The 15510-nt window shown below is 50.6% G+C and overlaps 2 protein-coding genes across 2 annotated transcripts; both read right to left on the reverse strand.

The window, feature by feature from the left end:
* Window positions 1–1109: 1109 nt before the first annotated feature.
* Window positions 1110–2970, reverse strand: LOC124654408. Its single transcript, XM_047193415.1, has 3 exons — window positions 1972–2970; window positions 1767–1885; window positions 1110–1577 (listed from the first exon to the last, which is right to left on the reverse strand). Exons 1-3 carry the CDS (start codon window positions 2960–2962, stop codon window positions 1155–1157), a joined length of 1533 nt encoding a protein of 510 aa, XP_047049371.1. The 5' UTR covers window positions 2963–2970; the 3' UTR covers window positions 1110–1154.
* Window positions 2971–3889: 919 nt separating this feature from the next.
* LOC124654679 lies at window positions 3890–13055 on the reverse strand. The gene is made up of 5 exons (XM_047193673.1): window positions 12968–13055; window positions 12313–12419; window positions 4742–5584; window positions 4513–4662; window positions 3890–4423 (listed from the first exon to the last, which is right to left on the reverse strand). Exons 1-5 carry the CDS (start codon window positions 13011–13013, stop codon window positions 4049–4051), a joined length of 1521 nt encoding a protein of 506 aa, XP_047049629.1. The 5' UTR covers window positions 13014–13055; the 3' UTR covers window positions 3890–4048.
* Window positions 13056–15510: the final 2455 nt, after the last annotated feature.

Below are 15510 nucleotides of genomic sequence, written 5' to 3' on the forward strand. Positions count from 1 at the left end.
ATGAGTCACGTTGACATGGAGCCCCAGATTGGTAAAACCCCACGCGCCCCTCCAACGGGACTCCCATGTAGATGTAGGTGGACCACATGGCCGACCGGCGACCGGCGACCGGCGTCGAGTTTGGCCGGCGACCGGAGCCGGCGAAGATGGCCGGGTTGGGTCGGAGGTGAGAACAACGCCGTCTCTCCACTAAAATCGCCTTCAAATGGCGAGCGGAGATTTTTTGGCTTCAGGGCAAAACTGTTTTAAAAAAAGCAGAAATCACATTTACAAATGTGTAAAATGTTAATATCAATTCCGAGCAAGCTGTGGAAGCCCAAAAATGCCTATGCAAACCTGCATTTGAAACATGCAGCGAACCTTGGAGATAATGGTAATGTTCATACGCTCAGCTATACCGTTTTGTTGAGAAGTGTGAGCATCTAAGGCTGCCTAACAATGCATTTAGATTTGCAATATGATTCAAACTCGTTAGAACATAATTCCATCCCACTATCAGTGTGTGGACTTTCCTTATAGATATGTTCCTGATTCTGGAATTACCCGCCTGCTCTTACTGAAATCGTATCCCTTTTGATAGAGGTTCTTAATCTCCGGGATATCTAATAAGGAATGGAACCTAGGCACGCGCGCACCCAGTTTTCAAAAAATGAAAATAATGTTATTTAAAAGTTTTTAAATATTGAAATAAAATTTTGCATGTATATATTATGTTGATACATACCAAAGTTTTAAATAGCGGGCTATTGCAAATAGCGGCAGATTTTTTGGCAGCTATACAAGGCTATAGCCCAGCTATAGCCGGCTAAACCCATTTAGCGGTTTTGCTAATTCAATGAAAAAAAATAAAATCTGGGCAGCACATACCCATATAAACCAGTCTATAATTCACATAGGCATAGCATATTAACACAATTACATAAGAGGCACAAAGAAATAAGACGTAGTTCTGTCTACATATTATAACATTACAAGTAGCAACAATTTAAGACATAGTTCTGTCCAATATTACATAACCAACAAAAGCAAGTAGCATGTAGCAACAGAAATTTAAGGACCTAGTTTTGTCCACAAATTACGTAGCAACAACAGAGCTACAGCAAGTTCACAGCAAGCAATAGCAACTTTACATAACCAACAAGACATGCCTGCGATCACTCCGAGTCATCTGAAGCATCAGAGAGCTTGTCGTCATGATTACCTTCTGATTCCGATGATGAAGAATTGGTAGAATCAGAAAGTACAGCGTCTTCTTGGACAGAATTAAGCAAAGAATGGATGCTCTTCTTCCTCTTCTTCCTAATGTGTGCATGTCTCTTTCGGTGGGCTTGCGACGTCGATGCTTCTGGTTGCTGATTTTCAATATCACGTTGTTCTTGTTCGACTTGAACAATGGCTTCAGGGACAATCCCAGTAATGAATTCGTTCTCATCATCGTCCAGAACATCCTCAACTATCTTCTCTATGGGGTCTCTTATCTTGTTCTCTCTCCTATCAATCATCCTTGAGTTGACTTTGACAAAGACAAGGTCTCTAAGCCTATCACTAAGTAGCCTACTGCGCTTCTTTGTATGGACCTGTGTTTTGTGTGCACATTTTAGTAACCAACAACAGGTATATAAGTTCATACATGGATAATCTGCAATAAAGAACATGTTGCTGGAGTACTAGGACAATAAATTACTCGTGCTGGTACTAATAGTCTAATACCAAATGTACAATGCTACCACATGCAAAACTGAGCAAGGAGCTGAAAGATTTCTTACATGTTCAAATGCTGAAAAATTTCTCTCACAAGCAGATGAGCTGCATGTCAGACTAAGAATCTTTACAGCCAAATTCTTCAAGTTTGGTGAGCTTGTTCCATGATTCAGCCACCATGTTGCTACATTAAGGCATGAACAGATTATTAGTTGGACAAATAAAAACATGGCAAAAAGGGGAAGTCAGATCAAATCAACAAGCACTAACCTGGATCAAAGTTTTTGTTCTTCCTCTGTCTTGTGGCAATGTCAGTTCCAAAAGACTCCTTCCCAGCTCGATATGTCTTGAGTTCTTCAATCATCGCATCTTGTTCGTCATCTTCCTGAATCATTGTCGTAATGCACGTGATCACGGCTGCTCTAAATTTTCCTTCTTTTTCAATCTGAACCTTGTTTGGATAGTAGTAGTAGGGGTTCAAAAAGTAACCAGCCAAATGTAGAGGCTTCTTCAGCTTGTTGTCCCAACGTTTGTCGATGATATCCAAAACAGATTTGCAGCGGCTCTCATCATTGTCGAACCTCAACAAAATTTCTTGTTTTGCATCTAACATGCTACCATAGAAGAATCCCATTGCTGGCACATCACTATCCATTCTTCTTAACACATTGGCCATTGGCTCAAAGAAATCGACAGAAATATCAACATGTTTCCAGAAGGCTTCAGATTTCACCACTTTGTTAGCTTTGTCCCCTTTGTCCTTCTTTAAGTAGCCCATCTCATGTAGCTCATCTGATCTGAATAGTTTTTGCAGCCCATTCTTGTTATCTTGCAAGCTTTTTAGATTGAGATAAGCTGTGGCAAACCTTGTAACACCCGAGCGCACAAGGTCTTTCTTAAGGACACTCCTCATCAAAGCCAACACCCTTATATGAGCATACAAGAACACAGTCACTAGCCTTGCTTGGGTAATTGTTTTGTCAACCTCTGGAAGATTCCCTATGTCCTCCAACATGAGATCAATTGTGTGGGCTGCACATCCATTCCAAAATATGGAGGGTCTCTTTGCTTTTAATAGATTTGCTGCTGCTATATTGACACTAGCATTGTCAGTCACCACTTGTATAACCTTTTCAGCCCCTATATCTTCAATGCACTGATCAACAAGCTCAAAGATATATCTGCCATCTTTTTTGACAGCCGAGCAATCAATCGAGTTCAAGAATAAAGCACCGTGAGCACTATGAACAACTAGGTTCATTACTCCCCTGTCCACAAAATGTCCAAATGACACTATAATGTTTGGATTTATACTATTCACAGAAATAGAAACTTCTATTTTCTCATTTTTGTGTAGGTTACGTATAATCATATTTAATATATACATGCGTGCATTTTTCAAATTTTTCTAAAACTTTAAAATAACATTACTTTGAATTTTTTATAACTGGGTCTGGGTGCGCGCGCACCCAGGTCCTTTTGATATTTTCGATTTCAATACTTCCTATTCTGATATGAGCTACACAAAAATGACTAACGTGTGCATCTGAGTGCGCATATTTCCAAATCTCTAAATTTATCAGATTTTGTCATCTTTTGTAGCTGAAAATCAAATCAAGATGTAAACAAAAAAAGTTAATCCTGGTGTTTTGATCCTAGAGTTACGAATTGGAATTTCAGGACTTGTACAGAAGAATGGATTGATTGTGTATCAATGATTTCGGTAGTTGCAGTATACCATGTTGTGTACCACATTGTGTGAGTCCCATACGAGTTTTCGGAAAAAAATATTAATAAAACACCAATACATGTTATTCTAAATATGACCATCTATATGTTGTTGCAAAAAAAAAGAGGGAGGTAAATAATGGTATCAACTTCATGGTATGGTTTCACATGGTTGTTAACCTTCTCTTTACAGATCAAAAAATGGACACATTTTTTATTGGTTTTTACAGGTGCTCATGGTATTGCTTAACCTACGCAATTATTCACCTAAGAAAATATGGACCGGGGCACCGGGCAGATAGCGATATACTCACGCAATTCATATTGTGTGTGCCATATTTGGAATAGATTTTGCAACATGATAACAAGGTAGCATCAGCTAAGATTTCATATCAGGTTTATGGAACTGTATGTGATTCACTAGCTTGTTCCAACTTCAATAACAAACTGGCACATGATATTATAAGAACAAGGGTATGGCATCTCAAGCTGGATGAGTTAACAATTGATATACAAGCAAACTACACACCCGTGCTTACAAGCACAGTCCCGATCACCATCGCATCTAAAATTATACCATAAACGTCATGATAATTAATCAGAACTTAACATCTAAAGCTCAACAAGCATGGCATCGGCCACAAGGCTCAAGAACATCTAACTTAACCGTGGAGGGGATCTTGCATTGGATGTACTTTTCTATAGCCGAGAGCGCTAGAGGGACTTCCATGCGTGAGTGTGCACTCTCACGCATGGTAAAGCATTTGTCAATGTCGTTCTCAGAGCATCTAAGAACAAAACCAACGGTGTCCAGTGTAAGGGACTCTAGTGACCCTGAAGTCTCCATGATATGAACCATTAGCTCGATCAAGCTCTTTGCAGAGTTAAAGCCAATGATATCCACACTCTTCAGCTTTGCATGGCGATGTCCTGGCATCCGTCTCAGATCCGAGGGATCTCTGAAAATCGACTCATGCTCCTTGGGTGCCGGTACCTAAGGATGAGAACCAAATTGAACTAACGGCTCTACCATTTATCATCCCTAGATATAATCACATAACTGCAGGATGAACATTAACTTACTTGCAACACAAAAGTCTCCAAGCAAGGACAAGCAGCCAGAAAAGGAACAAAGGAAATATAATCATTGGTATGAGGATACGTGTATCCACTAACAGCAACCCGCAGGTACTTGAGGCAGAGGAATTGGCGCCGCATAATGCGGGTATTAGTCTGTAAAAAGATATCTCAGATTAGTTACCGTGCAAGATATATTACTTATCATATGCATACCTCTGTCAGAACAGTATACCTCCAGATAGGAAATTATCTCAAGACTTTCCAGATTTGGCATAGTAGACGGAAGGGTGTCACGAGCATCGTCCAGGGCAAATGAATATGACATTGTTAGCTTCTTCAACTGCAACGACTCTCCAAGTGAGAGTTGTACTCGTTCACCAAGAAAGGTAAAACTGAAGAGGTTTGGAGCTTTGCTCTCTATCGCTCGTAATTTGTCGCATCCGACAACCCGCAGGTCTCTGAGCCGCTGCAGCACACAAGGTATCTTCAGGCAAGTTATCTCATTGTTATTCCCAAATCCAAACTGCTCCAAAGCAGAACAACTGGAAAGAAGGCACCATAACTCATCCTCACTGATACACATAACATACAAGTGCAGAATCGTCATGCTTCTGAAGCAACTGAGTCTGACAGCAGGACGGAAGAAGCAGCCCGCAAGATGTAGATACCGAATCGAGTTCCCACACTGATCAGACAAAAGTGAGCATGGGAAGCTGTATGTTGTCTCATCTGAGGACAGCTGAAGGCGGAGTTTTTCAATCGCCGGTGTAAGAGCAACCCGAAGCCAGCTATCTAGAAAACAACAATCGCTGGACTTGTGGCCATAGAATTCGAGCTTGATACTCTTCAAGCCAATGCCGGAGTGGTTTGTCATAACTTTGTTAACTTTGCTGGCAAACTCATTTTCCACGCACATCTCATCCTTTCCAGGTCCATCTCTGTCCCAGCCTAAAATGGAGTTACTGAATGTGAGATTGGGGTAGCACCTCCAATAATGTTGAAAGGAGCGAGACACACAGGCAGCACGAGCAGCATCTTGCATTGGCACTAGTGAGTATATATGACGCCAAATGTCCTGCATGAACAAGTATTGGACAAGAGTTTAGCACTGGATTTTGAAGGAAAATGACTACTTTCGACTGGGGATAGAACAAAAAAGGGCCATTTGGTGCGATTGAAGATAGTGCATTCCTTTTCCCTACAAGTTCATTAATGTATTTCTTAAAAGACACAGCTGCTGATGGCAGCTACGAAATATATTTTTGAGTAAGTGTTGGAGTTGCCAATAGTATCGACTTCCTTTGTATCTCGGTAAACAGAATGCCTCGAATGATGTCTATTTCACAAAAGCATGCTATGCATAGGTCAACGTAGCACAGAACAACAAAGAACATGTAACTTCAATATTTAAAGCTCACGTAACAGGTTCGGCAGCTAACAATAAGGTTACTCGGCACAAGACTTGGTAACTACGCTGAGAAGATAGGATATTTAAGAGACCAGATAAATATTGGTGTTCTACAGACATAGCGGTGAAATCATACTCTGCCGTGAACCGTATTTCCAGATATTGCAGATGGATCACATATAACAAAATTATTGCAGGAACTTGGTTAGAGAGAAAAAAAATCAATAGTGCAGTAAAGAATTCCACTTATATCAAGTAGTAAGAACGATCATTTCACTTATGTCCAAGCTTGGCACTCCTGGTTTAATCATGTTACTCTGTTCTGGGGAAGCCTGAGCTCAGTTATAACTTGCCACAATCCGCCCGAAGACTTGATCTTATGGACGACGGGCACGACACAGCCCAAACCTGAGCAGTCAACTGTGTACAAGCAGCTGTGTTGGAGATCGTCTAGCAAGCCGCACAGTGAAAGAACAAAAACCATAACCACGCTCAAAGAATTGTGCTGATACGGAACAGATCACCTCGCTCATCAAAATGTTTGATGAACTTCTGGCAATCCGTTCCATGATGACATTCATGAAAGCCCGCACTTTGGCAAACAGCACGCCATCCTGCAATGCTCGGGCTTAGATCACCAAAGGGGTTATATATATTAACCATAGACGGGGCACAGAAGGCGCCAAAACAACCAGTTAATCCTCATACCAACTGCCCCATCAGCATCCAGCTTAATATAATTTTCAGGCGGTTGCGTTCAAGCTCTTTGCAGAGTTAAAGCCAATGATATCCACACTCTTCAGCTTTGCATGGCGATGTCCTGGCATCTCCCCCTTTCTAAAACAGGCGGTTGCGTTCTGTTATGACCGGCCTCACATATTCCAGGAGGGGGCCCAACCATGGGCCCAATTAGGGGCTTAGCCCATTTAGTTTAGTTATTTTCAGCTCATAAATACTAGATGTAATCGTACGTGAAGAGATAAGCAATAATCAGAATAATTATTGCCGACTCCCAAAGGAGTCGGTCTTCTCCAAACCCTAGCCGCCGCGCCGCCTTGGCCGCCGCCACGGCTCCCTGCCGCCGCCGACCTCTCCTCCGACCACGACAACCTCCCTCCTTCCCCTACAATCTACGTCCTAGACACGGCAGGACCCGAGCTCCTACCAACTTGGTATCAGATAGCTCTTGTTCGATCATGTCGTCGCCACCGCCAGCGTCTACTTCGCCGGCTGGCTCGCTGCCCGCTTCCACGACCGCCACCACCTCCGTCGCCGCCATCACGTCGCCGGCCGCCCCGCCATCGACCCCCGCCGTCTACACTCCCGAGCAGATGAGCGGGGTCATCAACGACCTCGTCACCGCTGTCCAGGGGATCCGGCTGTACCTGATCAGTTCCCAGGGGCCGCCAGCGCCGATGCAGCCGCCCGCCGCCACCACCGCGGCGTCCGCACCCTGGCTGCCCGCGCTCCCCGGCGCGCCGATGCTGCCGCCCCCGCCACCGGCCCTGCCCTGGCCGGCGTGGCCGCCACCCATAACCACCGGGCCGGCCCCCACCTCCGCGAGCGGCGTCCCTATCCAGCAGGTGCGCTTCCCCCCGTCGCCATCACCGCTGCCGGCGTGGATCAACGCGTCGTCGTCGCCCGCGCCGGTCTACTCTGTGGCCGGGGATCCGCCGAGGCCCACACTCCCGGACGCTACAGCCGCAGGACACGTGGAATCCTCCGCCGGCCGCGTCGCGCCATACGCCCAGGGCGTCGCTGCACCAACACCGCCCCGCTTCGCCAAGCTCGACTTCGCCACCTTCGACGGCTCGGAGGACCCCCTCAACTGGCTCAACCAGTGCGAGCAGTTCTTCCGGGGACAGCGCACCCTCGCCTCCGACCGCACTTGGCTGGCCTCGTACCACCTCCGGGGCGCCGCCCAAACGTGGTACTATTCCCTCGAGCAGGACGAGGGCGGCATGCCCCCATGGGACCGCTTCCGGGAGCTCTGTCTTCTCCGCTTTGGGCCGCCAATTCGCGGGAGCCGGTTGGCGGAGCTTGGGCGACTGCCCTTCACGACCACGGTCCGGGACTTCGCGGAGCGCTTCCAGGCTCTCGCTTGCCACGCCCCGGGCGTGACGGGCCAGCAACGCGCGGAGCTCTTCATCGGTGGACTGCCGGACCATATCCGGGTGGATGTGGAGCTTCAGGCTCCCCAGGACCTCCAGACGGCGATGCACTACGCCCGCGCCTACGAGCGTCGCGCCCAGGCAATGCCGCCTAGCCCACCGAGCCGCGGAGGCCGCCCGGCCGCTCGACCACCGCCACCGGCCGCACGGCCAGACCGGCCGAATCCGACCGCGCCACCGGCCCCTGCCCCGGCCGCGACACGGACGTTCAGGAGGCTCACCCCGGCTGAGCAGCTCGAGCGCCGCCGCCTCGGCCTGTGCTTCAACTGCGACGAGCCCTATGCACCCGGCCACATCTGCCCCCGCCTCTTCTACTTGGAGACGGTCGACGACTTCGAGGCAGACACACTCGCCGAGCCACCGGCGCCGCCCGAGCCTGCCGCCACGACCGCGCCTGCCACCGCCTTCGTGGTCTCGCTCCACGCCCTGGCGGGTATCCGCCACGAGCGCACTATGCTCCTGCCGGTGACAATCCGCGGCGAGAACCTGGTGGCTCTCTTGGATACGGGCTCCACGCATAACTTCCCGCCGGCGACTACCATGCGCCGCTTAGCCCTCCGGCCATCGGGCGGTGCTCATCTCCGCGTCACGGTGGCCAACGGTGACCGCCGCAGGTGCCATGGCTCGGCGCAGCACGTTCCTCTCACCATCGGCGACGAGCACTTCACCATCACATGCGCCGGCATCGACTTGGGCTGCTTCGACTTCATCCTCGGCGTCGACTTCCTCCGGACCCTCGGCCCCATCCTATGGGACTTCGACACCCTCACGATGACCTTCTGGCGCCAGGGCCGCCGCGTCCGGTGGGAGGGTATTGGGGGCACCGCTCCGGCCCCGCGCTTCCGCCTCGCCACGACCGACTCCGAGGCTGAGCATCCCCTCCTGACACACCTCCTGCAGCAGCATGGCGATCTCTTCGACGAGCCGCAGGGGCTACCGCCGGTCCGGGTGTACGATCATCGTATCCACCTCCTCCCGGACACGGCGCCGGTCGCGGTGCGCCCCTATCGCTACCCTCAGCTGCAGAAGGATGAGTTGGAGCGGCAGTGCGCACTCATGCTAGCCGCCGGTATCATTCGGATCTCCACGTCACCATTCTCGGCGCCGGTCCTTCTCGTCCGCAAGTCGGACGGTACGTGGCGCTTCTGCATCGACTACCGCGCCCTCAACGCGCTGACGCTGAAGGATAAGTTCCCAATTCCGGTGGTGGACGAGCTCTTCGACGAGCTCCACGGGGCGCGCTTCTTCACCAAGCTCGACTTGCGGTCAGGCTACCATCAGGTGCGCATGCACCCGGAGGATATCGCCAAGACGGCGTTCCGGACTCACCACGGCCACTTCGAGTTCTTGGTGATGCCTTTCGGCCTCACCAACGCCCCCGCGACGTTCCAGGCTCTCATGAACGATGTCCTTCGCCCCTACTTACGCCGGTTTGTGCTTGTTTTTTTTGATGACATCCTCATCTACGACACCTCTTGGGCGGAGCACTGCAAGCATATCGCCATCGTCTTCAACGAGCTTCGAGCGCACCATCTTCACCTTAAGCGCTCGAAGTGCTCGTTCGGGACGTCATCGGTCGCCTACCTCGGTCACGTCATCTCCGCCGAGGGGGTGGCCATGGATGCGGACAAGGTGGCCGCCGTCGCGGCCTGGCCGGTACCGCACTCGCCGCGCGCCTTGCGCGGCTTTCTGGGCCTCGCCGGCTACTACCGGAAGTTTATCCGGGACTACGGCCTCATCGCGGCACCGCTCACGCGCCTGCTGCGTCGTGACGGCTTCGCTTGGGACGACGAGGCTACTGCGGCATTCGAGGCCCTGAAGGGGGCCCTCACGACGGGCCCCGTTCTACAGATGCCGGACTTCACCCGCCCCTTCGTCCCGGGACCGCGACGCCTCCGGTGGGGTTCGGCGCTGTGCTACACCGGGCGATGGGCCCCTCGCCTATTTCAGCCCGCCCCTTCGCCGCGCGCCATCTCAAGCTCGCCGCTACGAGCAGGAGCTCATCGGTTTGGTACGGGCCGTGCGCCACCGGCGTCCATATCTTTGGGGGCGGTCGTTCCGGATTCGCACGGATCATTACGGCCTCAAGTTCCTATTGGACCGGCGGCCGTCGACGGTGCCGCAACATCGGTGGATCAGCAAGCTCTTCGGCTTCGACTTCACCGTCGAGTACGGGCCCGGCCGCCTCAACACGGTGGCGGATGCCCTGTCCCGGCGCGACGCGGACCGGGATGAGGGGGACGGCGTTTCGAAGGGCGGTGATGTGCCTCCGCTCGGGACCCTCCTTCGCCCTCTTCGACGCCATTCGCCGGGCAACCGAGGTGGCGGCCGACGCCCGGCTCCGCGGCGGCAGGCTGGAGACGGGCGAGTTGGCCGCGCCATGGCGCGTGGCGGACGGCTCGCTTGTGCATGGGCGCCGCATATTCGTGCCGGACCACGATGACCTCCGCCATCGAGTGCTGTTGATGGCCCATTCCGCGAGCCACGAGGGCATTCAGAAGACCCTCCATCGTCTCCGCGCCGACTTTTATATCCCCGGTGATCGTACCTTGGTCCAGGATTGGGTGCGTTCTTGTGTGACTTGTCAGCGCAACAAGACTGAGACCCTGCGGCCGGCTGGGATGTTGCAGCCACTGGAGGTGCCTTCCCAGGTTTGGTCCGATATTTCCATGGACTTCATTGAGGGTCTTCCCAAGGTGGGCGGCAAGTCGGTGATTCTCACGGTGGTTGACCGCTTCTCCAAGTATGCCCACTTCATTGCGCTTGGCCACCCGTACACTGCGGCGTCCGTGGCTCGTGCCTTCTTCGACGGCATCGTCCGCCTCCACGGATTTCCAGCGTCGATTGTCAGTGATCGTGACCCGGTATTCACAGGGCATGTGTGGCGCGACCTCTTTCGGTTGGCAGGGGTGAAACTTCGGTTTAGCACCGCCTTCCACCCTCAGACAGACGGCCAGTCAGAGGTGGTCAACAAGGTCATCGCCATGTACCTGCGCTGCGTCACCGGGGACCGTCCGCGCGCGTGGGTGGACTGGCTGTCCTGGGCGGAGTACTGCTACAACACCTCCTACCACTCAGCCCTGCGCGCCACGCCATTCGAGGTGGTCTACGGCCGTCCAGCGCCGCCCATTCTACCGGTGGATTTGGCGACCGCCCGGACGGAGATAGCGGGCGAGCTCATCCGCACCCGCGATGAGGTTTTGGCCGAGGTGCGGCAACGCCTCGTGCAGGCCCAGCAGTTGGCCAAGCACTACTACGATGGACATCATCGCGAGGTGGAGTATGCGGTGGGTGATTGGGTGTGGCTGCGTCTCCTGCATCGTTCCACACAGTCCCTGGACCCGCGCGCGAAGCGCAAGCTGGGCCCCCGCTACGCGGGGCCCTTCGTCATCTTGGAGCGCGTGGGGACGCTCGCGTATCGTCTTCAGCTTCCGGCCGGGTCCCGCATCCACGATGTCTTCCATGTGGGACTGTTGAAGCCTTACCGCGGAGATCCTCCTGCTGCGACACCAGCACTTCCTCCTGCTGCGGATGGCCGTCTTCTTCCGAGTCCTGCAAAGGTGTTGCGGGCTCAGCTACGTCGCGATGTTTGGTACTTGCTGGTTCAGTGGGAGGGACTGCCCGAGGAGGAGGCCACGTGGGAGCAGCGCGATGACTTCTCCCTCCACTATCCAGACTACCAGCTCGAGGACGAGCTGTTTGCGCAGGCGGGGAGAGATGTTATGACCGGCCTCACATATTCCAGGAGGGGGCCCAACCATGGGCCCAATTAGGGGCTTAGCCCATTTAGTTTAGTTATTTTCAGCTCATAAATACTAGATGTAATCGTACGTGAAGAGATAAGCAATAATCAGAATAATTATTGCCGACTCCCAAAGGAGTCGGTCTTCTCCAAACCCTAGCCGCCGCGCCGCCTTGGCCGCCGCCACGGCTCCCTGCCGCCGCCGACCTCTCCTCCGACCACGACAACCTCCCTCCTTCCCCTACAATCTACGTCCTAGACACGGCAGGACCCGAGCTCCTACCACGTTCATTTGAGAACCAGTTAATCTCCCCCTTTCTAAAACAGAAACAGAGGTACTAACACACCGAGATGAAGCATTTGAGAATACATTTTTGAGCTAGCAGCCTAGCACAGGTCCAATAATTTGTGCAGCAGGGCAATGATTGAGATTTTTTATTACTCGCAATTGAAGTCTTCCATCATTATCACTTCATACATACCTCTGGAAGATCCAACCCAGAGTATTTCACTTTTTCTCCACCTTCTGAATCATCATCTTGTTGCGAGGATGAGCATCCTCTTTTCCCCAACAAAGGAATTGATCCATCTGCAACGCATCATCGTTATAAGCACACATATACTGACAGAAGAAAACAACAATGTAACCACTGGCATAAACACAGTTCCAATTTAGACCCGGTATCCAACTTGTACACAAGGGCATGAACGCCTTTGAGAACCCAATTTACTTGAGCATTTTTTAAGAGCATTACAACCTCTCTCAAGTCTCACATATTTGTGCCAGTCTGACGGAACATTTGACCTACCTATCACTGTATCAGGGAGTGAGATCCATATCCTGCCCCAACATCATTTGCAGTCCTAGCTTGCTAACAAGAAGGCTTAATTCACAACCACAGTAGTTGCTGATGGAGGGGATTGGCATCGATGCTAACAGATGGATGTACGTACTAAACATAATCTCATCACCGAGGCCAGATTTTTCTTCCGGAAAAGTAACCCTAAGGAAGCAAACGCAGCAGAACAGAGATTCATATACATATGCTAGGACATTGACAGTTTGATAGCAGGAATGAGCAGCAGCGGGGGCCGGGGAGGCGTCCCCGGGAAAGCTAAGAAGACGAGGGGGCTTACCACGGGTCTGGCGCCGCCGCTGCCGCTCCAGCGCGAGCACCCCCATGATACAGCGAGACGAGGATTCGAGGCGTGAAGGGAGGAAATCGCATCGGCGGGGCCACCTAGCCTATGAAACCGAACCCTAAATAGTAAATACTACATGATCTCGGAGAATTTCACCAGAAGCATATCGAACTTGAAAAACGCAACCCGTCTGGTGAATCTGCCCTTTTTTTCTTGTAAGCACGAAACTGCGGCCAAGAAACTTTATCCAATGGATCTTGAGATTAACGAAGTTACCATAAACACCTCGCTGTTAATGAGAACCTCATCTCCCACTGAAAAATATTCCGCATTTAATGAGACACCAAAGTATCAAACCTGAAGTTTGAGGTACCACTATCCTCCTAACCATCCAATCACATGTTGGTTCTCACCGATAAATCTGGCCATGCTAGAGCATCTTAGCAGTCGTTTGCGGTTCAGTTTGAGGTTTTTCGTAGATTTCTAGGCCAAAATAGACCTTGTAAACGCGTAGGATTTACCGGCCCCCGTTAATACCCGTTGTGGACGGTATATGTACCGTTCGGCCGAGCGGACGAGAGCTGAAACCCTCACTCCACCACCACTTTTCCTCCCTCGCATCCGCCGGTAACACGCCCGACACGCTGTGGGCGAGCTCAATCGCTCCCGCCGTCACCAGATCCGCGCGTCCCACACCAAAATGGTGTTCGGGAGGTCCTCAAGTGGTCGCAAGGGTGGCCAGATTGGCCGCAGAGGGTCCTCGTGTGACCACGGTGAGAGCTCGAGCGGCGACGGCTCGAGCAAGAAGATGAAGGCGCAGAAGGGCGCATCAGACGTCAATTGCCTCCGTGGCTCCTACCGCTACCTCAAGCATGCAGATGCGGCTGAACCTGGTGCTGGTGTTGGCGACCAAAGCTGTTGTAGCCATGGTGTTGTGGGTATACTTCATGGGTATGCCAACGACGTGGTCTAGATCCGGCAAGCCCAGGTGGTCCACAAATGGTGGTGGCGGCTTATGGCCCACCGGGCGGCCCATTTGCTGTTGATAGAAGATGGAGGAAGTCTAGCCTAGGAATAGGAGCCGGATCCCAACCGACATACGCCAGGAGTCAGATCCACGAAAGCCCATGAAGTGTACGGATCTATGACGTCAAGCTAGATGTAGTTGGATCCTTGACGTGCACGGCAATGTATATTCCGTAGTTAAGCATCTTGTATTTTGACTAAGACTCTCCGTAGAAACCCTAGATTCGTGCGCATTTATAAGCCGGATCCTGGGAGCCCTACATGGAGATCTCGAACTAGCGACGAGATAACCACAACTCATTGTAACAACGTGAAAGCGCCCATATAATTCCAGACAAGCAGCAGTAGGTGATACGTCCATTTTGCATCACTATTTTATATCATAATTTATTGTTATTCATTGATATATTTTATATTTAGAGGTGATACTTATGTTATTTCATCTATTTTGCATGTTTCATGATTATTGGAGGATCGCGCACCGGAGTCAGGATTCAGCTGGAAAAAGCGCCGTCAGAATGCAATATTTCGGAAGATCAACAATTGACGGAAATTATATGAAAAATCCTATTTTTCCGGAAGACGAAGGGAGCCGAAGGGGAGCCGAGGAGGGCCGCCATGGGCCCACCTCATAGGCCGGCGCGGGCCAAGGCCCGGCCGCGCCGCCATGTGAGGAGGGGGCCCACATGCCCCCTCGGCTTCCTCTCCTTCGCGTACATCTTCGTCCCGAAAACCTAAACTCCGCGAGGATAGTCGCGAAGAGTCACGGCCCGCCTCTGAGGGGCGGAAAACACCAGAGAGAAAAGAGCTCTCCGGCAGGCTGAAATCTGCCGGGGAAATTCCCTCCCGGAGGGGGAAATCGACGCCATCGTCATCGACATCGAGCTGGACATCATCTCCATCACCATCATCATCGTCTCCATCATCATCAACGCCGTCTCCACCGCTGCACTGTAATATCCCAGGTTTAGAGGCTACAAAATGAGAGAACACCAAAGTGTGCATTGCATTCATGCATAGAAAATCCGGGGAATTTTCGCGCTTCAAATAAAACTTACCACGAATGCGAAGTTTCACTTGACTTGCTGGAATTGAAGTAGATCATCAAGTCAAGCGCTATAAACTTCACTGTGATCTTTACTAAAACCTTGTTTTGGGTAGAGATGATTTGATCTATGGATTAGATCAAATAGAATTATATTTATATCAACACATTCTTTAAGAATCGAAGCCTAACTTATTAAACACTTAAAAGTTAGCAACTACTTTTGGTGTGTAATTTAATTCACTTATAAATAAGGCAAACCACAAGGTCTAAAGTGCATAAAAGCCACACATTCTTATTTAAATCATAACTTATTAAATATATGGAATATCATAAAACTAAATCCATTTACATTACAAATTATAGTTCAAACTATTTGAATAAAACTAACTATGGGTATTTTGAAACTCATATGATCATGCCTTGGTGAAATCAAACACCAACTATCCAAATTTGAGGAATAACC

The sequence above is a fragment of the Lolium rigidum genome, chromosome 5 (genome assembly GCF_022539505.1).
Source record: "Lolium rigidum isolate FL_2022 chromosome 5, APGP_CSIRO_Lrig_0.1, whole genome shotgun sequence".
Taxonomy (NCBI): domain Eukaryota; kingdom Viridiplantae; phylum Streptophyta; class Magnoliopsida; order Poales; family Poaceae; genus Lolium; species Lolium rigidum.